The 23,015-nt window shown below is 36.4% G+C and overlaps 2 protein-coding genes across 6 annotated transcripts; one reads left to right on the top strand and one right to left on the bottom strand.

Moving 5' to 3' along the window:
• The first annotated feature begins 345 nt into the window (after positions 1-345).
• On the top strand, positions 346-13,683 carry LOC104248668 (protein SHORT HYPOCOTYL IN WHITE LIGHT 1). Of its 2 annotated transcripts, XM_070171947.1 has the most exons (4): positions 346-624; positions 718-942; positions 5,106-5,171; positions 13,295-13,683. In XM_070171947.1, the coding sequence occupies exons 1-4, from the start codon at positions 469-471 to the stop codon at positions 13,436-13,438; spliced, it is 591 nt and encodes a 196-aa protein (XP_070028048.1). In that variant the 5' UTR covers positions 346-468; the 3' UTR covers positions 13,439-13,683. The 2 variants fall into 2 exon arrangements, with proteins under 2 accessions (XP_070028048.1, XP_070028049.1); XM_070171948.1 differs by lacking the exon at positions 5,106-5,171 and having other exon boundaries at positions 409-624.
• A 604-nt stretch (positions 13,684-14,287) lies between these two features.
• Positions 14,288-18,152, bottom strand: LOC104225844 (transcription factor BHLH094). Of its 4 annotated transcripts, XR_011406764.1 has the most exons (7): positions 17,591-18,150; positions 16,712-16,900; positions 16,489-16,554; positions 15,684-16,201; positions 15,488-15,556; positions 15,341-15,412; positions 14,288-14,649 (listed from the first exon to the last, which is right to left on the bottom strand). XR_011406764.1 is itself a non-coding variant. In XM_009777711.2 (6 exons), the coding sequence occupies exons 1-6, from the start codon at positions 17,840-17,842 to the stop codon at positions 14,524-14,526; spliced, it is 747 nt and encodes a 248-aa protein (XP_009776013.1). In that variant the 5' UTR covers positions 17,843-18,152; the 3' UTR covers positions 14,288-14,523. The 4 variants fall into 4 exon arrangements, 3 of the variants coding, with proteins under 3 accessions (XP_009776013.1, XP_009776014.1, XP_009776012.1); XM_009777711.2 differs by lacking the exon at positions 15,684-16,201 and having other exon boundaries at positions 16,712-16,873; positions 17,591-18,152; XM_009777712.2 differs by lacking the exon at positions 15,684-16,201 and having other exon boundaries at positions 14,288-14,897.
• Positions 18,153-23,015: the final 4,863 nt, after the last annotated feature.

The following is a 23,015-nucleotide window of genomic DNA, read 5'->3' as shown; positions in this document are numbered from 1 at the left end:
ACAGCAGCAGCTTACACATCAGCTTATAGTAGCTTACACTGCAGCTTGTAGTAGCAGCTTACACAGCAGCTTGTAGTAGCAGCTTACGGAGCAGCTTCCTTTCTTCTATAAATAGAAGAGGTTTCAGTTTATTATGTACATCAATTTGAATTCGAATAATATATTAGTTTCTCTCTATACTCGTCTTTACTTTATAGTTTTTATCTCATAACAGGAAACTATTTTTACAACTAGACATCATTAGAAAAATGGAAAAGGTCAAAAAAATTGAGTCGTTTTTCATTTCTCAACAATTTTTGAACGCTGAGGTCCAATTTATACATCAGTTTTGACTGTTGGAAGTTCAAGTGGCTACTGCGGCAGCATTTTGTTTTTTCTATTTCTTTTGTCACGAATTTTGGCTGTCGTTTCCATTTTTATTTTAAAAATAAAAATAAAAATCCAGAAGCTTAACCGAGGACCAAGCTCATGGCGGGAGCTGCCGTCATACTCCCAATATCACTACCATTTCCCGTCAAATTATCATTAACAACTTCACCATCTTCTCTTTCTCCAATTTGTCACTCATTACCTCTCCCCTTACTTCTTCGCAGAAACCCTAAATTGACCATTTGCCATGCCAAGGTCAATTAACTTTTTTCAATCAAATAATCAATCATTTAATTTGGTTCGAGTTCATTTAATTTGTTCTTTTTTTCTGGTTTTCTCGGTGTTTAGTTTGGTGGATCGTTTGGAGAAGCAGCAGAGAGGATGTACCGAATGAATTTTGAAGGAGATGAATTGGTAGAGGAAGAGGATGAAGAAGATAGCGATGAGGAAGAGGAGACAGAGAGCAGTTTGGATTTGCTAATGAGGTTAGTGGGGAACATGTTCAAGAAGGTTTCAAAGCGTGCTAGGAAAGCTACCCGTTCTATACTGCCGGACGTCATTCCTCCACAGCTTGTAATTCTTCAAACTTCCTCTTTCCTAGTATACTCACAAATCTCAATAATTAAGCATATACATTACTAGCAGTTTTGGAGCCCCAGGGCTTTAAGTTAGAGGGTGCACTGTAGAGTGTAATTTTTGTTTGGGTTCATCTGGGTTAGCTTTGGCCCGGACTATATATTTGTTAAAAAAATCACTAAATAGAGTACAAAATATTGATTTCGAACCTAGTAAATCAAATGAGTTGCGGTGGAATCCCGAAACTCGAACCCATAAAGTTCAAATCATAGATCCACCTCTAGAATGCAGAGTGTCACTAATCGTTTTTGACAATGGGTTTGGACTTTGTCATGCGTGCGTGTGTGTATTTCAACTACATATGTAGTTCGAGTTCAAAGAATGCATCTGTGCGCCCCTAACAAATAGGATATTTTATATGAGAATTGGTTTCTAAAAGATTTTGTTGCTGAAATAGTGTCCTTTCATAGGCATAAGTTTAATGCTATAGCTGAAGCTTATCTACCTGGAACTAGAATGTACGTTTCTTGTACCTTGACTGTGTTAGGATGTTGAAAAACTAAGCATTTTTATTGTTAGTTGTAGATGTATGATGGTCGTTAGTTCCGATTGAAGGATAAACTTTCTTTTCTTTGTATGTGGAGGGAGGTAAACGGGAAATGGTATCAATTCTCAAGTAGCTCGTCAAAAGACTTATGTTATTCAACTGTAGGTGCATCCCTGTTTCAGTTGCACCGACCACCTGATCTCCCTCAAAATGACTTTCTTCACCTTTTACATAAATATCGTCATGGGCAACTCTCCTATAGCGGCAGTGGCACACAAATTGCCCATGTGACGCTTGTGGTCACATTAAACCACAAACCAGTCTACTCTCATCTCAAGCCTTCCCAGCAGATAACCTGGTGGCATGATCAGGTGCTCAAAGTAAATTAGCAGAATACTCTCATGCTTCCTAACGCCGTAAGCGTTATCTCAAGAAAGATCTCATCCTCTTAGTCTTTTTCTTAAAAACAATGGTGTTCCTCTTGGACTATGGTCATGACAACCTCATGGTGGAGCTTGTAGTCAGTGGGAGGTTTGCATAACACAGGTCGCTCATCTTGTGCTTGAGGCTTTGTCCTTGACTAGATATAATACTCTCGGACCGCAACTCATATATTGTGTATGCGCATCTGTAATGGTTAAGGCCATTGGTCGCCTCTTACTTCATACTGATCATTGCTCGAGTAGGGAAATTCCAAATTAAAAGTTTGTGCACTTGCCTCGTGCTTGCCCCAACATACCCGACTTATCATCACCAGATGAGGGTCAATCCTAAGTCCTTTTCCTGCTTCTAGTGCGATTGTCAAATAATACCCACACTTAGTATATAGTGTAAGACATTTCCAGCCATCATGTGATGTTGCTTCTCAACTACACTTCTAAGCCAATTGATCCTTCTCTCAAGATTGAACCTAGCCAAGCTCACAACTTATTGCACGAAATTTAAAAGAGTGGTGCCTCCAGTGTTCAAAAGCAGGGAGGAGTTTTTCACTCGCAAATTGTAGCCTGCAGAACACAGTCATCACGTACTGGCAACGTCCAACTACGGACACTCAATTTTAGTACTGCGACTATGGATTGTCCACAGATTTTCCTAGCTCATTGGTGACCTTAAACACTCCTTCAAGTCGCTAGACAAGCTCTTGAGGATGACATCCGAGATTGTTCAGTCGTGCAGCTTGTTGGTGGCACGCACAGTATGCAGTCACAATTTATGTCCCCTTATATATGTCTTAAAATAAACAAAGCGACAGGAGTAAACATGTTGTTGCCACTATATCATGGTGGCTTCAGTTATATAGACTCGTTTTGAACATCCTCTATTCCTCTGTCAAGTTTCAGTTCATTCTCATACTTGTGGACAGTGTCGTTACCCTTCGAAGTTGCATATGATCACAGCAACGGTGAGATTACGGCAAGTGAAATTTGTATGAACTGAATTAGAAACAAGGCCATCTTCGGTGTGTGCAGTCTTGCATCTTACCATCTTTCAAGCTCCACCCCGAGATTTCACTCCTCTTGAATTCTACACTGTGCCCAAGCGACTAATACTCTTGCTGCACTGTAGGTAACCCTGTTATGTGTTGTCTGCGTAGCGTGGCACTGTCGGGGCCACTGGCAGTATGACAGGTAGTACAGTCTTCTGTGACATTATGGTTGGTTGAGAGATCAGTGTTATTTGATATTCTATGGTACTACTGCGGTCCTCTTCCATTGATGGAAAGCAGCGTATCTTGGGTCATTCACCATCAGCTATTGAATGAGGAATGAAGAAATCATAACTCACCATGTTCTTTGTGGATTGTGGGTGACATTATGGTTGGTTGAGAGATCAGTGTTATTTGATATTCTATGGTAGTACTGCGGTCTTCTTCCATTGATGGAAAGCAGCGTATCTTGGGTCATTCACCATCAGCTATTGAATGAGCAATGAAGAAAATCATAACTCAACATGTTCTTTGTGGATTTTGGGTGTGTTTGGTATGATGGGAAATTTTTTCTGAAAATTGTTTTTTAGAGAAAAGTCATTTTCTGGTTTTGGTTTCCAGAAAATACTTTTCAGGGAAAACATTTATCACTGAAGGGGGAAAATGACTTCTCTCACCTATGGGCGGAAATCATTTTAATTCACAATTATATCAACTTTTAACGTCGTATCACTGCTTTAACTAACACTTGACATTATTATCAGTTTTTAATACTCAGTTTTCAATAAAACACTATCCAGTTTGCTAATATTACTATAAATCTTTAATAAATGTATTTTTTGGAAAATATTTTCCAATGTTCAACCAAACATTGGAAAACATTTTCCATAAAATTTTTTTTTCAGAAAATAAGTCATTTTTCGGAAAATGACTGGCCTATACTGAACACACCATTTATCCAGACAGAGTTGTCCTCTGTTTTGTTGTATTAAAAACGCGTGTATAAAATTCTTTTAAGACCAGCAATCAACTAAGTTGCTCGGATTCTTCACTTTCAGTATTGCACTCCTGTCAACACGACGTGGGTGTGAGTGTGGGATCCGTACCGGATCTGGTCAACCGATTTTGGGTACTTTGACCAAAATCGAGGAGAAATTCGGGACATATATAGTGATTTCTGAAATCAAAATAAAAACTAGGGTAAAACTGAAGAAAATGGAATACCTTGTATATAGAATTTATATGTCAGTCCTTTTCCTTTTATCTCCTTCTCGGATTCTCCTCTTGATCAATATTTTCTCCTTCTCGGAATACCTTGAGTTTTTCACATAATGTCTCATAATTTGGACATATTTTTGTAACTCTATTATAGATATTTGAGTTATTTTTAGCCGAATCTCTGCACCTGTATCCATACTTGGATCCGTATTCCTGAATCTTAAAATTTAGATCATGAAGGATCTGACCTCTAGATCCGCACCTGTATCGTACACCCGCACCCGAGTCCGAGCAACTTAGGTAATCAGGGTATTGCATAGAGCAATTTATGTGTAAATTAGTTAGAAGTTTTTGGTTGTACCAACACACTTTTTATGATTTCCCATTTGAAGCTAGCATGAGCTTAATCTAACGTGAATTCCAAGGTATCTGGTTTCCCAACTTCGCTTTAGCCACCTCTTTAAAGGGAAATGAATGTTTAGCAGAATTGCAATGACTTATCCCATCTATGTTGCGTGGACTCTCCAAAATGCTACCACACTCGTGTCGGATCCTTCAAAAATGCACTACTTTTGAAGGATTCAATACAAACTCAGCCACATTTTCGGAGGTTCCGGGCAACATAGTATCCCATTGCATGGTAATAGGAAGTTGGCATATTTCCTAATGTGCTAACTTTATGTTTTTCTTAATTTTACGAGTTAAAGTTGATTTGTGCTTTCATGGCAACATGAGGCAATCCACCTTTAGAAACTTCAATTCAGTTCACACCTGCTTAGTACCATGTTTCTTTTCCTTATTTACCATGTCGGGGCTATTAGTGTTTTCTTAGTTTTGATCTTCTAATTGATCATTTCCAGAAGTTATGTTCAGAATCTTCTCTCCCACTTGTGGGAAACTACTGGGTTTGTTGTTGTTGTATGTTTAGGATCTTCTCTCTTATCTCTTCTCGTTGTTGGAGGAATGCAGGTTTCTTTTGCGGTTGATGGAGTTCTAATTTTGGCTTCACTCTCCATCTTGAAGGCATTTCTTGAGGTATTCCTCTGCCATGTCATTTTCTCTTACAGAGAACACACAATAATGGCATGTTACTTGTTTTAAGGGTTTGCCCATTTAATCAAATCTGTTTTCTGGTTCTTTGTGGCTTCAAGCTGCCTATCGACTAATTAAAGGAAACAGATATGCAGTTCTAAGAATGTAATATAAAATAGGTTTATATAATTTATCCAGCATAATGCTTATAAAATAGAAGTGTAAATTTTGTTTTTTATTTTGTATTTTCTAGAGTCATGGGAAGTCATTTACATCTAGAACTTTTGCCATATAATTAGTAAAGGCATATACAAATTATGCTACTATTTCTTTCCCTATTTGTTTGTCATTTTCATTTATCAATCAATGGTCACTTAGACTAACTTCGCAACTAGATTGAATTTACTTTTTGAATTTAATTGAGATGTTCAAAAATTGTGCGAAGAGTACTTTTTTCTCCATCTTGATTTGTGTGATACTCTTTCCTATTTGAGACTTCCCAAAGTATTTGATGTCATACCATTTTCGTACAACCTTTGCAACTTTCAACAATTCAAGGTCATTAAGCTATTCAAGTAATAATGTGATATTTTCTCTATCAAACTTTCAATTACTAATCATTATTTTTTCTCTATCATTTATATTAATTCATAAGCCAAGTATTTTATTTTGATAGCGGGAAGCGTGTCAGGAAATAGGAAGGAAAAATAACGAAAACAAAAATTCAATTATCTTTACAAGACAAAATTTATGTGGTTCGGCAATTTTTGCCTAATCCATTGTCACACAGTAAAGTTTTATTGCCAGAGAAAAAGTACGCTGTTATGGATGAGTGATACAAATGAGTAGTGATGCCTATTTATAGGCAGGGATCAGCTGAAAATCAAATTTAACATCTAGAGCACCGTTCCAATCAAGTAACCTCATATAAAATGGAACCAACAACACACAACAACATACCCAGTATAATCCCACCTAATGGGGTCTGGGGAGGGTAGTGTGTACGCAGACCTTACCCCTACCTTTGTGGAGGTAGAGAGGTTGTTTCCAATAGACCCTCGGCTCAGGCATGCATAAGTAGTACAATAATAACAAGAGGGAGTATAAATTGCAAAATTCTCATATCAAATCAGCGAGGAGTAGAATAAAAATTGTTGGTGCATGATAACTTAGTTTGACCCTCAGAAAAAGACAAACATTTTGGATAGAGGGAGTATTTATCTACTGTGTTAGCTGAACCAGTCTGTTACTTCGGGTGTGTGTGCACGTGTAAAGTCTGCCAGTACTTTGCACTCTATTTATTCAATCTTTCAACTTGAAAAATTATTTTGTTGCTGCTTTGGGTACTAACAGGGGAGTCCGAAACCTTTTTAATCATTTTTTGGACAAAAAACACTTTTGTACTACTTTAAAAAAAAGTTACATAAATGAGTAAAACGCAGTATTATACTGTGAATTACTTTAACGGAAATTTTGCCGTTAAAGTAATTCGCAGTATAGTACTGCGTTTTACTTAAAAAATTATTTTTTTTTGTAATTCGCAGTACTATACTGCGTTTTACTAAGATGCTGGGCCCAGCTATATTTTATTAAAGTTCGCAATATTATACTTAAAACGCAGTATAATACTGCGAACAGCTTCAATAAAATATAGCTCCTTCTTCTTCCTTGGACCACTGAACCGAAGAAAACCAAACACCTTCGATTTTGCTGGTCCCCCCCCCTGCGTCAAACTTCAAAAAAAAATTTTTTGGGCCCCACCCGTCACATAAAAAACAAGGAGTGTAGGTCCCACATACAAGACAAGCTTTGGATTCCTTCTTTCGGGTGCAAAAATTTGATTTCAATCAAGTTTAAAAAACTTAAATCGAGGTATTTCAATTTTGTTTATGTCGAAACTCGTATAGTACATACATATTTGTATTGTTTAATGTGTTTCCATTAGGGCCGTGCACGGATCGGATTTAGCCTATTTCGGATTTGGATTTCGGATTTCGGATTCTGAAAAGGGCAATCCGAATCCGATCCGAATTAACATTGGATTGGATCGGATTTTAAACTTTGGATCGGATAATTTTTCGGATTGTCGGATCGGATTGTCACAAAAAATTTCAACAATTTAAAGTTCATTCGGTGTCTCTATCTCATCTTCCATCTACCAAAACAAACAAAAAAATCAAAATAAAATCAAAAGTTGAAGAATAGAACATGAAATAGACATAAAAGACAGAAGAGAAGAGAAGAGAGGCGGAAGAAAGAGACATAAAATCAAAGTAAAATCGGAAGTTTGAGTCATTGAGACTCTTTTAGTCTTCACTGAAGAGAAGAGAGGTGCAAGAGAGGCGGAAAAATCTAAGTGAGTGAGGGGGTGTGTGAAAAATGAATAAGCATAACCCTAAAATTTTAGTGTGTATTTATATAGGTACATATAATTTCGGATATCGGATCGGATCGGATTAAAATCATACCAATCCGAATCCAATCCGAAAATCCGAAATTTCATAAAACACAATCCGTATCCAATCCGAAAATCCGAAATTTGAAATCCGAAAATCCGAAATAGAGTGGATCGGATCGGATTTCGGATATCCGATCCAAATGCACAGCCCTAGTTTCCATGTTAATTTGTGTTATGTTTGTGTTTAAATTTGTATCTTATTTATACCCGGATTGATTTATTAGCTTTGGTACAAAAAATTGTTAAAATTTGATAAATTATTTGTATTGTTAAAAAATTAATATTATTTATTTTGTTTGTTGTTCATATTTGTATTTTATGTTAGTTGTTTTTATATGTAATAGTGACCTTTTAGCGTAGTAAAATAAATAGCCTTTTAGCGTAGTAAAATATAGAGCCTTTTAGTGTAGTAAAATATAGAGCCTGTTAGTGTTGTAAAATATAGAGCCTTTTAGCGTAGTAAAATGTAGAGCCTTTTAGCGTAGAGTCTATGTAGTTTAAGTATGTAGTAACTGCAAACTCTATCCAATTACACTTTACAAAATTAATTATTTAATTTATAACAATAAACTTACAAAAGTAACAAATTCCTATATGTTGTAAAATTAACTCAAATATCGAGCCTGGAACCCATACATAATTATTCAGTCCAATTGTAAACATAATTAATTATTTAATTTATTAAGCTAGCACACACAATTGTAAAAATGTTAAAATTGACACGAATAATAATTAAGGATAACTCGGTGCTACCGGGCCTCAAAAAATGAGCCTGGAACCCATACATAATTATTCAGTCCAATTGTAAACATAATTAATTATTTAATTTATTAAGCTAGCACACACAATTCTAAAAATGTTGAAATTGACACGCATAATAATTAAGGATAACTCGGTGCTATCGGGCCTCAAAAAATGAGCCTGGAACCCATACATAATTATTCAGTCCAATTGTAAACATAATTAATTATTTAATTTATTAAGCTAACACACACAATTCTAAAAATGTTGAAATTGACACGCATAATAATTAAGGATAACTCGGTGCTACCGGGCCTTAAAAATCGAGCCTGGAACCTATACATAATTATTCAGCCCAATTGTAAACATAATTAATTATTTAATTTATTAAGCTAACACACACAATTAATTTTGTTTAAATTATAGTAGACGACATGGACTTTCCTCTGCCTGCGCATCCCGGACCTGCCGAGGATCAGCTACTAGTGTTGCAAGGCGACCATAGGTCCTCCTTTGTATGGGAGGGACAGCTATCGATGCAGCCTCTCCGCCCCAGGAGACCTGACGATTTGTGGGAGTTCATTGGGGAGCATCCTTTCCATGCCCGTGTAGTCGCGCGCCTACAGGCTACGGGCTTCTATACGATTTTTGAGCTTGGACGGATGCAGCTTGATTGGTCTCTCATCACGGCCTTGGTAGAGCGGTGGCGACCGGAGACGCACACTTTTCACTTACCCACTGGAGAGGCCACCATCACGCTGGAGGATGTTCAGGTTTCGTACGGGCTGCGCGTAGATGGACAGGCCGTAGCACTGCCCCAGTACATTAGATCCATGACGCGTGCACGGTTTTTGGATATGATGGGGCATCTTATTGGTTATAGACCTCAGGGTGACGCTGGGGGCAGTCGCGTTGCTTTGTCAGCCATCAGAGATCATATGGCATTTTTGCACCCAGACATTACCGGCGAGACTGAGGATCTCCACATTGAGAGGTACACGCGGTTGGCGCTGCTCCTGCTTTTCGGGTGTGTCTTGTTCCCGAACACTTCGGGGAGTAAAGTGAGTATGCGCTTTCTCCATCATCTTCAGCAGCTGGATGGTTTTACCCAGTACAGTTTGGGTGTTGCTGTTCTCGCATACCTATATAGGAGCATGTGCCGGGCGAGCATGGGCCCAGCGGTGGACATATGTGGTTTTCTGCCCAGCGATGGTTTGCACTTGCAGCTTGCGCAAATAGTCCTTGTTACATACCATCTTAAAAGGTTTCGGTGGCCAATAATGCTCAGCACCTAATGGCTGCAACTTCCCACTATACGTGTCTATGTATGCAGCAATACTGTATTGCCTATCAATATAGTTTGTTGCCCCATATCCAACTTGTTGAAAGCACTTCAACGCATGTGCGCACGACATGTGGTAGATGGTCCATTTCCCACATGAACATAACCTTCTATTTTCATTCACCGTCTGTAGATTATTCCCACGGTGTCTGCGGATAGCGGTCTTAACTTCAAAAACACCCCGTTCATGATCGTACTGAAGAAATGAATGCCACTGTGCTCGCCTCCTTGACCTTTCAAATCTTCTCACGAGTATTGGCATAAATTGAACACCCCTGTCCATCAATGCTGATGCAGCTGCATGCCTTTCAACAAACCTCTCCGCACTCTGTTTGAATGTCATGCGGACCATGGTAGTGACAGGCAGTCCACGGGCAGATTTCAACAAGCCGTTGAATGACTCCGACACGTTTGTAGTGAGGGCTCCCTATCGTCTGCCGCCATCAGCATGCAATGTCCACATGTGAAGCTCATGCCCCATCAACCAAGTATAGGCTCGTGGTTCTAACTGCCGGATCGCTTCCATGCGCCTCGTGAATTTGCACTGCTGGTGCTCAGTTGCAGCCAGCCACATTAAGTCATGCAATGCCTTGTCAGGATATTTCTTCTGGAAATTGGCCTTCAGGTGACGCACACAGTAACGGTGGTATGCATATGGTTCCTGTCATTCAGGCAAGTGACGTACAGAACTTAAAATACCACCATGCCGATCAGATATTAGACAAATACCTGAACGTTGTTTGACAACGTGCTGCTTTAAGTGGTTCAAAAAAAGCGTCCATGTCTCTTCACTTTCGTTGGCACATATGGCAAAAGCTAGTGGAAATATTTGCCCGTTGGCATCTACTGCAACTGCAATCAAAAGCTTAATATCATACTTTCCATAGACATGAGTACCGTCTATGGAAATAACAGGACGACAATGCACAAAACCATCAATTGCTGGTTTAAATGACCAGAACACATAGTTGAAAATATATTCGGGTCTGTCCGGACTCCGCTCATGCCTCCATTCAACAACAGTCCCGGGGTTAAAGTGTTGCAGTGCGGCCATGTACCTGGGCAGATTTGAAAAAGACTTATCCCAGTCGCCATAAATAAGTTCAAAGGCACGTTTGCGACCGAGATATGCCTTTCTTTTGGTTATAGTACAACCATACTCCTGGTGGACGGCTGTAATACACTCTTTAATCTTGAACCTAATGGACACTTCCAAATATGGAATCAAGACAAGAGAAATCAAGTCCACATCCAAGTTGAAGTGATTCTCATTGTATGTGTCCATTTCACATCTGTGCTCGCTAATAAATTTACCCACTTTCCACAAACCTGATTTCTTCTTGGTGGCACGCAACATCCAGTGACAACCCATAAAGTCTCTACGGCATACAACCTTGTATTTCTCTGTAGTTGACTCACTTACCGTCATCTCACGGCACTCTCTTATACTGTAGATTTTTACAGCCCTAATTAGGCGAGCTTTATCGGTGAAATACATGCCCTTTGTCAGAACAGCTGGTCTAGACTCATCCCACATCGCTGACCGAAATTCATCATCATCCCTTGTGAGGGCATCCACGTTCGGCATGCTTGGCAAATTATCAAGGTAGGGAATATTCCGCTCATGAAATGGCACGTGGGACTCGTACACTCTTGGTCTAGCTGGAGGTGGAGGAACATGCTCCCTCGTCAACTTAGGTTCAACATTCACTTCCTCCTCATCATCACCCTCATCATGGAAGGGTGTGTCATCCCCAGACTCATCCGCATTGTTGTCATAATCACTATCATCTTCCAGACTCTGCGCATCTGCCAAATCACGAGTAAATACGTCGTCTATGGGCAATTGTGTGAGGTCAGGAGCTTCAAGAAGCTCGTTTTCACTGCACATAAAGAACAAAATGATAAGTTACCCAACTAGATAAATACTTTAGATATAGCTATATCACTTTACTTACAAGTCGTACTGTCTTGACGTTTCATGATGGATATTTTCTTGTTGGTGATGACTCCCAGATGGACCACCATGGTCCAATACTCCAGAACTACGCATATTCCAACTAGGGGCAGGGTCATAACTTGTAAAATTCATATCCGGACGGTACCCCCTATGAAAAATATGAGTGTTAATACAAATCCAATTAAAACATAAATTAAACATCGCTAAAGCGTAGTAAAATTGAAGTTTACCAGTCGTCTTGTTGATTATCTAAAGTCGAAAAATTATTTTGTGGCTGCTCATTCGCCGGTGGTGACAAGTTTAAATCAAGGCAAGCTCTTTCATCACCAATCTGTCCGGCAAAAACTGCTCCAGAATAACCACCCGATGACTGGGGGTTATCCCTACTATGCACGCCCTCATTATTGGGAACGTCTTCCACCTTGACGTACATTTCCAATAATTTTATTACAATAAATTCCCTATATTCATCCGGAATTAGCAAAAAATCTCTAAGAGTTTCATCATCCTCGATGTTAAACTCAGAATAATAAGCAAACTCCTGCGGAGTCACTGAATACGGAAATCTACCAGTTATTTTAAGGTTAACCGAACGCCTCCTCTCATTCATTTTTTTACGTAACAACGATACCAATTTATCGTACTCCATAGTAAGCGGCAATTTAACATGACATTGTGGAGGTGAGCTATACCTCACAGAGTTATTCTCAAACACAACCTCACCCCCCCCCCCCCAAATATAGTGAAACCCTTATTTTTGCCACTTCAGACATTGTAAAAAAATAATTGATAAGAAGAAGAGAGAAGTATGAACGTAAGTTTGAAATAAAGTATTGAATGAATTTTTATAAAATTGAAACGCCTTTAAATAAGGCAAGTCCGACGTTGGGGTGTAGAATTTTTCTATGTAAAACGCCAGTACAATACTACGTTTTATGTATTGAATTATTGTTATGTCAGTTCATTATTGGTGGGGGCAAAAACCAGAGTACAACGCAATTATTTAATGTAAAACGCATTATTATACTGCGTTTTACAAATGTATCTTAGTAAAACGTAGTATAGTACTGCGAATTACAAAAAAAATTTTTTTAAGTAAAACGCAGTACTATACTGCGAATTACTTTAACGGCAAAATTTCCGTTAAAGTAATTCGCAGTATAATACTGCGTTTTACTCATTTATGTAACTTTTTTTTTTTAAAGTAGTACAAAAGTGTTTTTTGTCCAAAAAATGATACATGTTTTTAGATCTTTTCCACCGAACACTAGGCAATAAGTAATTTATCTGTATCTAGACAGTTAAATCAAGGGTATCTCTGGATGCAACCATGTTGTAGTTTTATCTGATGTCAAAGGCTTTTGGTAAAAAAGCACTTGTTTCATGGTTTCTGACCTAATGTATGCACATTAACTCAGAAGTAATGTGTCAAAACCTTCAACCAGATTAGAGGATTAAACGCTCCAGGTTCTGAAGGTTCTTGTGAAAAGCAATTTTACGTCTTCCATTCTAATTTAAGCATGATTAATGGTTAAATATATCAATTTCTGCTCTTGTGTGGATGAGATATTGATCTTTAATTGAACTCTGCTACTGCCTGTTGATTATGATCATTGTCCTTCTAGGTGATCTGCACACTTGGTGGTGCTGTCTTTGTAGCAATTTTGTTGTTACGTGTGCTCTGGTCGGCTGTTTCCTACTTTCAGTCTACTAGCTCAGGTTTTAACGATGGTGGGAGTTCATATGGCAGTACACAACCCGCAGCATGATTGAGCCTAGCCACATACCTTTCATCTGGTTAATCATTAACAGTACAAATTAATTCTTAAAGCAACAAAAATTGTTATTAGCAGTAAAATGTTCTGTAAGTAATAGTGACTTGATTTGGCAATGTGAATTTTACATGTTGGAAGGTTTTGGCAGCTTCTACAGGGAGTTGATTCATTTTTTGCTTGGAGTTTGCACATATTTTCAAATGACCATGAAATGACAGATGATGAAGATTTGTGGGTTTCGTCCTCTTGAATTGTGTATCTTGAACTAGATATGAGGCAATTTAGTTTACTTGTTGTGCTAATTGCATGCTGCCTTAGCTAAAAATGGTCAAGCAGTATCTCTCTTTACTGGTTATATCAGTATTTCTCTTCAAGAAGGAAACAGCAGCAGTTTTAACAGACAGCAAACTTGAGTAAAATCGTCAGAAAAAAGGAAAACATGGGAAGGATTCAAATCCCACTAGAACTTAAAAATACCTTTGGTGATTTCCTCTGTTCTAAGTCTTGGTGGATAGAGTTTATTCGAAAATACACAATTACCTACTAGTAGTATATTAACAGACATGCGCGTAAGCTAAATTGAAGTCTGAACACCACTGTTATTATAGATAAATAAGAGTGCCTTCTACTCCGTGTTACTTCTTCCCGTGCTTGGAAAATCTTATATAATGAACAGTCACGAGATCTCTAACCGTAATTTCATAACCGAACCACTTATTAATATCTGAGCTATACACTGATATGGTACATTTATTGAATTGCACAAGGTTCATTACTATTTTTTAATTGTGGTAGTTTTGGCAAACAAGAAAAGCAGAACACACAAATGCTTTTAGAACAACAGGCACAAACTTCAGCTTCTTGATATACCTTAATAACCATTTCAAATAGGCATCTTCACCACTATACTATTCATCATATAAGGTGATTTGTTTCTCGCTGTCCTAAAGATTTTCAACAACTCTGCCTGATCAGAAACAAGCTATCTTTAAATCAAGGAACAATTATACATTTTGCAGTCCCCTGAGGAAGCATTAGCCTCCTAAGAATTTATTTGCCTTTGATGCCGATTATTTACTTTATGCTCTTTCAAATCCACCGCCAATCTGCATATGCAACCAATCTGGTGATGTACCCCCAGCATATTCCCTCGTACCTTGTGAACCAAATGCCATGGCATTTGCCTCGAATGTTTGCTGCCCGAGCTGGAAACAACCAGAGTACCTCGTTATGAATTGAAAATATTTCTCCAAGTATCTTATTTTTAGAATTACAGAATGTATTTCCTTTTTGAGCTTAGAATATATGCCTTCTCTCTCTTCACAATATTGCTTTGGTTTTTCTTAACACCTTCTAACTTATATCAGGAGCTAAATTTCAACATGCTGTTAAGTGATGCCTCTGTGGGTCCTTCTTATACACACGCATTGCAATCTTGTATCTTCAAACTATGCTATACATTGTAAAGCGAGATGACAATAAGAGTAACTCAAAGAAACCTGAACAATTGCAAACTGTTAAGCGATACAGTAGCTCAGAAATTTTGCGTGCTGTTATTTAATCACTAATTATAATTTCAAGGAGCTAATGCCAAGCAAGTCTCGGAAGTCGGAGGTGACGGTTTGCTAAATGTGGGCACAAGGCCCCCAACCTCCTCCAAACACCAAAAATCTTAGTACTACATCCAAGATTGACGGGGAGTTATGCTATGAAAAAGACAGATATCAGCAAGTTAGAAGGTAGCTGAGGTTCTAGTGGAGTTAACAGTGTTCGACAAACAAGATTATATGTGTAGTTTCCATAAAGAACATGAGCAAATTACTAGTTCGTTATCGACATGAACAACAAAGAATAAAATACAACTGGCATGGAAAGACTTTCTGATATAACACTTACATCTTTAGTAGGAAATCCTTCGATGTTTGGGGGTACTCTTGTATTAACTGCTTCAAGCTTCATTGATAGGAACTGAGGATTCACGAAAAAATGTTTAGTGTAGAAGTCTCAACTAGAACAGTGCAACAAGATAGGTGGATAACATACCTCAACCTGGCGTTGTAGTGATTGGACATAATTGATTATCTCATCAAGGACGAGAGCTTTTCCAATTACCTGTAACCAAACAACGACAAACTGACTTTCCCCATTGCATTTCAAAAGCAAATGTTACATATCACTGAAATTGAATTCACGTTTTGATGTTAATTTATGTGAAGAGAATTAGAGGTTAAAGTCCCACCATCCTAGCACCAGCTATGGGGCTAGAATACAGGCAGCTTTAGAGACATCAGGTTCATTTCTGCTCTATGTTCCTTAAGAAATTAGAAGTTAAAACCAGCACCATTCTTGCACCAATCATGTGGCTGGACCGCAGATAGCTTTAGACTCATTAGGTTCATTACACCATATGTTCCTGACAAATGGAACAGCGTGTACAGTTAGAGAGTTCTTTGAACGCCAACAAATGCTTGATATCAGGAAGGCTGGTACAGTTCTGAGGTCAAGTAGGAGAGGAGAGCAAGTAAAGACCTTTGGCATAGAACAATATGACGAAACCTACATGATGTTGCTTTAATAAGTAGTTCAAACAGATGGCTCATTTGCATCCACTTAGCTGAATATTACAAATTGGAAGCTGATCGTAATGACAAACAAGAAAGGTAAGTTCCAAGGTTGTGCTTGCATGGGAGCTCTTGATGTAATTGACACGTCAACTGAAGAGACCAACATTGATCCAATTTGACTGTAGTGCAATTTCTGAAAGAAATTTTGTGAGCCTTTGTTTGAAAAGGATGATAAGGCGAGCAGGTTTTGCCTGTGAGACTCAACCCTATCATCTCAACCATAAAATAGGGATATTCCGCAGTAAAGTCCAAAACCACCAGGAGTATCAATCATGCATTAGATTTTCTTTTTCTTTTTTTTTTTGGTACTTTCAGATTCATCTAATAACTAACAAAGAAACAAATGGAAAAGCAGCTGATCAGAATGAAGGTTGCTTCAGATATTTCAACAGTAGAAAGATAAAGTAAACTGTAGCATACCTTGTTACAACCAGGGACCAAGTCTTGTAGGATTTTCATCCTTTCACTGATCTTTTCTCTCCTGGCCTGCAAACCAAAATGGTCCAATCAGCAAATTCCATTATTGCTCATACAGAACCATCAATTCCAAATTTTGACTTTTCCACATAATCCCATAGTGCATTTGGAAAATTAATGGTCGGGTAAGAAAGTGTGAATGATGAAAATAATGAGGAAGAATTACTCTTTCTGCTAGGCTGTGACTATCGGTAGCTTGACCTCTCCTTGCTCGCACATGAATGTAATCTTTAGGTGGTTCAGCTGACTTTGCAGGTTGGTCTGCAGATTTTCCTGAATTCCCTTCCCCATCACCTCCGGATTCATGGTTCTCATTTGATCCTGTGGCCTTCAAACGCTTACTATCAGATTCACTCTGCTCAAACATATTAAAAAATGTAAAAATTATAAGGACGACATCTTTTATATCATCACCCCAGAATTTTTATCCAGAATGTGATCACCTCAAAACAAACAAGAATCAGATAAAAAAGTCAACATAAATTAATTGCAAAAAAGGTCCACTCAAAAAACATTGCACCAAGAAACAGGATGGATCAACAATAAATGATGTACGCATGTCATTCTTTACCAGCTTTCTACATACAGCACATCAATCACATAGGCAGATCCAAAATTTGAACTTTTGGATTCTAATCGGGGATTCCAACACAACTCATTTGATTTACTAGGTTCAAAATCATTAAGTAGTACCTATATAGTGAATCTTTTGAATACAAAGTTTGAGCCAAAGCTACTATTCCGATCAAGAACCCGTAACTCACCCTCTACATCCGTCCTTGATCAATCAGCAAGATAACTGTGTAACTTATCGGATAGCTATTTCAGAACCATCTATCAATCAATCAACTAATCTTCAACCCAAATTAGTTAGTTTGTTTCGCTCTACTCAGGACCATTTCATTTCAATACTAAGTAATTATTGTTTAATCAAATAAAGGAACTAAAGGAAGGCAGAATTAACCGAACAGCAGCATTAATGTACACTACAGTAGTTGCCACAGCAATGCAGTAAAAAATTGAAGATAAATTTCAATAAGAATACCAAGCCATTGCCACTAGTTGAAACTCCTTTAGCAGATTCGTCATCCTCACGTCGTTTCCTAGCTGAACCGCTTCGGTGATTTGTTCTGTGGTCGAGAAGCATGGGATCATTGATCGGAAAATGGTGATCTCCATTGGCATACGGCATGGCGGCGCCAGCATTGATCGGAAAGGGCCAGATCTCGGCCAAATTAAAGGGCGGATTAGGGGCGGCAGCTTGAAATGCTCTAGCTTCATTCATCATTGGATCCATTTTAGAAAAATGCTAATGTAAAGACATTAATTAATAAATAAAATGTAGAGAAATCAAAGCGGGGAACAAGAAGAGCAGAGTTAAAGGGTGTGTGTCTGGGCGAGATCTCTTTCGAGAGTCACAGTGGGGTGGAGGTTGTTGGGTGCGTACTGTACCTACTGGCGTACACTGACCACCACCACTATTCACTATTCACTGTAGAGAGAGAAAATGAAAAGAGAGATTAAAAAAGAAAAAAAAGAGCCTCGGGAGTTGAAAAGAAGTGACTTCGAATGAGGTCTTAACTCCCAGTGTTTTCCAACTCACGTGTACTTGATCCATTCTCACTTCATTTATATAGAAAAAAGATTCCTTCTTTTTTAAAAAAAGTATACTATTCCCTCCGTTTTAATTTATGTGAACTCATTTAACTTGACACGGAGTTTAAGAAAAGAGAGAATACTTTTGATCTTATGGTGTAAAATAAGGCACATATATTTTGTGTGGCTATAAATCATTCTGTAAAGGTAAATTGTTTCCAAATAAGAAAAGGGGTCATTCTTTTTGGCACGAACTAGAAAGGAAATTCATATAAATTAAAACGGAGGGAGTATTTTGTATCCTATCAAAGGTTTCATTTTAGAGGGTTAAACGGTAAAAATACCACGGCCTAGCCAGTTTTCGGACTGGTCATTCAAAAATAGCCAGCATTTGCTAAATTATTAAAAAATAGCCATTATTTTACTGCAACAGAGACCGGCCCAGCATAATATACTGGAGTTCGGTACTTTGTTGGCTCCAGTATATTATGCTGGACCGGTATATCAACAGTATAATATATGCTGGAGTATTTTTCCGGATTTTGAACAGTGTTTTCGTTCAAATTTATCTTTACATGAAAAGTGGCAAGATTTTGATTACTTTTGAAACTGTGACTATTTTTGAATGACCACTTGTAAATCTGACTATTTTTGGATTTCACCGTTATGTCCCTCTATCAAAGGCAATTGTATTCTCAAAGTCTAAGCTGGAAACTTCTGGTTAAAAATAAAAATAAAATATTTGTTATTCTACCACCGCACCACAAATGGTAGAAGATTCCTTTCTTCGCTTCTCAAATAATTTGTTATTTTTCTCTCCTCTTGATTCATAAAAGAGTTATAATATACTTTTATTAATATTTTGGCTATTTTTATTCCAAAAAATGATGGAACATTGTACGCCGAGATAAAAGGTGAGTCCAACTGATAAAAATTTATTATACACCAAATCATATCAATTTATTTTAATGAGTTGAGTCAATCACATGAAAATATATATATTAGTTAACCATGGATTGGTGAAATTATTTATGTGCTAACATATGAATAATATATATCTATTGACTTAGTGTTAATATTTGATGGGAGTAAATTTTTAGCGTCCTAACTCATCTATATATAAATGAGATTGTTATTCAGTTTTGATTGGTTTTACCACTATGTAGAGTAATAACAACGGTGAGACTATATGCACTGAACGGAGTAATTAATATTCTTAGTCGAAAAATTATACTTTGTACTCGGTATAAGTATAATATTTTTAAAATTTTAATTAGTTCTATCACTAAATGTGTAAAAAGCATTTCACAACTATTTTTTTGTTCTTTTCATTCCAGGTCTAATGCTATATCTATATACATAAATAATTTTGGGAATGAGAAAGCTGATGTGGCATGCCTCAAATGCCAGCATCTTTAATTATCTTTTTCCTTGATTTTTTGGTTTTTCCCCTTATTTAAATGTAATTACTCAATTATTAGAATTCTTCCCCTATATATTATTATGAGTCTTAAATAAGGGAAGAGAAATATAATTATGTGTTAGTAGTAAGCATTCCAAATTAAAAACAGATTTGTTTCACTTCTCCAACCGTTAAAAGTAATTACTATACAATTATGAGTATTAAGTTATATCTAATTTATTATTTTACTGTTTGGCCTTTCAATTCCTTACTTGACATACGGCCAATTTCCAATCAATCTCTCTTTCTCTCTATATATATATATGTAAAAATAGCACGGTCTAACCAGTTTTCGGATTGATCATTCAAAAATAGTCAGCGTTTACCAAATCAATGAAAAATAGCCACTATTTTGTTGCAGCAGAGACCGGTCCAGCATAATATACTGAGTTCGGTGCACCTGTGTATGAACTTCCAGCATATTATGCTGGACCCGTATACATTACTGGCTCCAGTATAATATACTGGAAAGTGGAGCACCGATGCTCCAAACTCCAGTATATTATGCTAGACCGGTATATTATACTGGAACTCCAGTATATTATGTTGGAGTATTTTTCTGGATTTTGAATAGTGTTTTCGTTCAGATTTATCTTTACATGAAAAGTGGCTAGATTTCGATTACTTTTGAAACTGTGCTATTTTTGAATGATCACTTGTAAATCTGGCTATTTTTTAATTTATCCCTATATATAGTGGTCATTGGTTTCATCCCAACTACATTGTAGTAAGTTTTTAAATTATATTTTTGTTACTATATATGTTGTTGAAATACCAAATAGCTTCAACAAATGTTCATGTAAGCACACGTATACTAAGACGATGATGATAATGTCATAAATATCTCTATCAAATTTCAAGAGTAGGTGGGCAAGTTTGGCAAGCTTTTGTTTGATGGAGTTGATCCAATATTTTAGCTTTCGTTTGATGGAGTTGATCCAATATTTTAGCTTTTGTTGATGGAGTTGATCAAATATTTTACTTTGTGTTGTATACAACTTTTACTTCAAAGTAATGTTTCTTGCTTTCTTTTTTGAGCGGTTGTCTATGGATCATGGGTATTGCAATGGTGATAGTGGTGACACAAGCATTTTTCTAATCTCTATTATTATTATTATTATTATTATTATTATTATTATTATTATTATTATTATTATTATTATTATTGTTGTTGTTGTTATAATTATTTATTATTTACAAAGTAGAAAATATGTTCTAAAGTTATTTTTATTTTGCTAAGTTTTACTAAAAGATTCCTTGGTCATCGTGTGAAGAATACAGCTTGTATCATATTTATAGAAAAATCACGTTACACTACTCTAAAACCAATAGATGTTACTATGTCATTTTTTTATGTTTCCTCTTATTTTACCCAATTAAAGGGTGTGTGGCATCTCTTATCGGCCAACATTTATATTTAGATGTGTATACAATGTGACTACGAAAAATAGATCAAATGATGTAAGAATATTTTTTCCTCTTTAATAATTTTTTTATAAAGTAATTACATGTTACAATACATAAAGGTCATGGTATAACTTTTTTTAGGTTGACGATTCATGTTACTTAAACACAAGAAAGAAATTTATAAAGGAAGTAAGGTAGGAATAAGTAGAAAAGGGACAAAAGTAACTAAAGAGATCAAGGAATTGAAAATCAAAAAAAAAAAAAAAGAAGATAAAACAGTAAAAGAAAAAAACTAGAAGAAAAATAATAGGCAAAAAGTTACATGACTGGAATGTAACTCAATAGTAATAATTGTTATTGTAGTATTCTTACTTTTCATTTCATGTTCTTTTAATTTAAAAATTTTAGAAAATCAAATACTACTATTAGAGAAAGGACGAAGATAAATATATCATACATTCGTGTATTATGTATTAAACTAAGAATTATGTATTAAAAGCACATCACCACGCAAAAGTACAAATTTCCTTGAACTTCTTTTTTTTCTTATACAAAAAAATTCTGCCAATGAAAAATGCAATTCACTAAGCTCAAATTCTAATAAGAATTAGTATATATTTGTGGCTTGATCAATATATAGAAATATTTCATTTATGTTTATTAATAATTAAAAATTATTATTCTATCCGAATTGAATTTATAAATAAGATTATTAAATCCAATAGAATTTTATTAAATCACGCGAAGTGCGGGCAAATTCTCTAGTTAGTATATATAGTTTAAATCCATTTTTATAATCTTTTGGCGCAAAGAATGCTTTTAGTGTAGTTCTAAAGATGATTCAAAATTAATTTAGCTTATAGGTTAATTTCAATCTAAGTGTAATATTTTTGCATTTTAATCTTTCTATAAAGACTAAGATATTCCTCAAAAACCAGTAAAAGAATCTTGAAAATATTAAAGACTAAAATCATTAATTATGAGAAGATTTGCAATTGTAAATTCTTTTATGTAATTTTTGAATATTTACATTTAATTTTATATTTTTGAAAGTAGGTACTAAAGTTCATTCTATTTTGGCACCAGTAAACAGATAGTACCAAAAAGATTAAGAGTGGTGGAGTATTATAAAATTCACATGTGATATGTTGACATTCATAGCTTCTTTGTTTTTAGACTTGGGTACGAACTTGCTCCATTTCCTGACTTTTGTTTGTCATTGCTTTTGCGAGGCTCATAGATAGGCAGCCTTTTATTTCCAGCGGAGACCATGCTCAACTCCATGTCATGGGCACAAGTCGCAAGTTCTTCAAATTGTTACCTTGCAAGATATAGCGCAGTCCCCAATGCATGCCTTGGATGCACATCTCTAACTACTCCACAAAAACCGATGACGCAAAGAAAGCTTTTAGTGTAGTTCTAAAGATTATTCAAAATTAATTTAGCTTATAGGTTATTTTCAATCTAAGTGTGACATTTTTGCATTTTAATCATTCTATAAAGATTAAGATATTCCTCAAAAACCATTAAAAGAATCTTGAAAGTATTAAAGACTAAAGTCATTAATAATGAGAAGATTTGCAATTGTAAATTCTTTTATGTAATTTTTGAATATTTATATTTAATTTTATATTTTTGAAAGTAGTTACTAAACTTCAATCTATTATGGGAACCAGTCAAATTGGCCACCAATAAACAGATAGTACCAAAAATATTAAGAGTGGTGGAGTATTATGAAATTCACATGTGATGTGTTGACATTGATAACTTCTTTGTTTTCAGATTTGGGTACGAACTTGCTCCATTTCCTGACTTTTGTTTGTCATTGCTTTTGTGAGGCTCATAGATAGGCAGCCTTTTATTTCCAGCGGAGACCATGCTCAACTCCATGTCATGGGCACAAGTCGCAAGTTCTTCAAATTGTTACCTTGCAAGATATAGCGCAGTCCCCAATGCATGCCTTGGATGCACATCTCTAACTACTCCACAAAAACCGATGACGCAA

This window comes from Nicotiana sylvestris, chromosome 4 (assembly GCF_000393655.2).
Source record: "Nicotiana sylvestris chromosome 4, ASM39365v2, whole genome shotgun sequence".
In the NCBI taxonomy this organism is placed as follows: domain Eukaryota; kingdom Viridiplantae; phylum Streptophyta; class Magnoliopsida; order Solanales; family Solanaceae; genus Nicotiana; species Nicotiana sylvestris.
The sequence above is the reverse complement of the archived record's forward strand: the minus strand, read 5'-3'. Positions and strand labels throughout refer to the sequence as shown.

Excerpts from the sequence above, each read along its gene's own strand:
- LOC104248668 (XM_070171947.1), top strand. The coding sequence starts at position 469 with ATGGCGGGAGCTGCCGTCATACTCCCAATATCACTACCATTTCCCGTC. Across the intron at positions 625-717 it reads TGACCATTTGCCATGCCAAG|TTTGGTGGATCGTTTGGAGA; the intron begins GTCAATTAACTT and ends CTCGGTGTTTAG. Across the intron at positions 5,172-13,294 it reads TCTTGAAGGCATTTCTTGAG|GTGATCTGCACACTTGGTGG; the intron begins GTATTCCTCTGC and ends TTGTCCTTCTAG.
- LOC104225844 (XM_009777710.2), bottom strand. The coding sequence starts at position 17,842 with ATGGATCCAATGATGAATGAAGCTAGAGCATTTCAAGCTGCCGCCCCT. Across the intron at positions 16,901-17,590 it reads CAACTAGTGGCAATGGCTTG|AGTGAATCTGATAGTAAGCG; the intron begins GTATTCTTATTG and ends ATGTTTGAGCAG. Across the intron at positions 14,650-15,340 it reads AAGGATTTCCTACTAAAGAT|CTCGGGCAGCAAACATTCGA; the intron begins GTAAGTGTTATA and ends GGTTGTTTCCAG.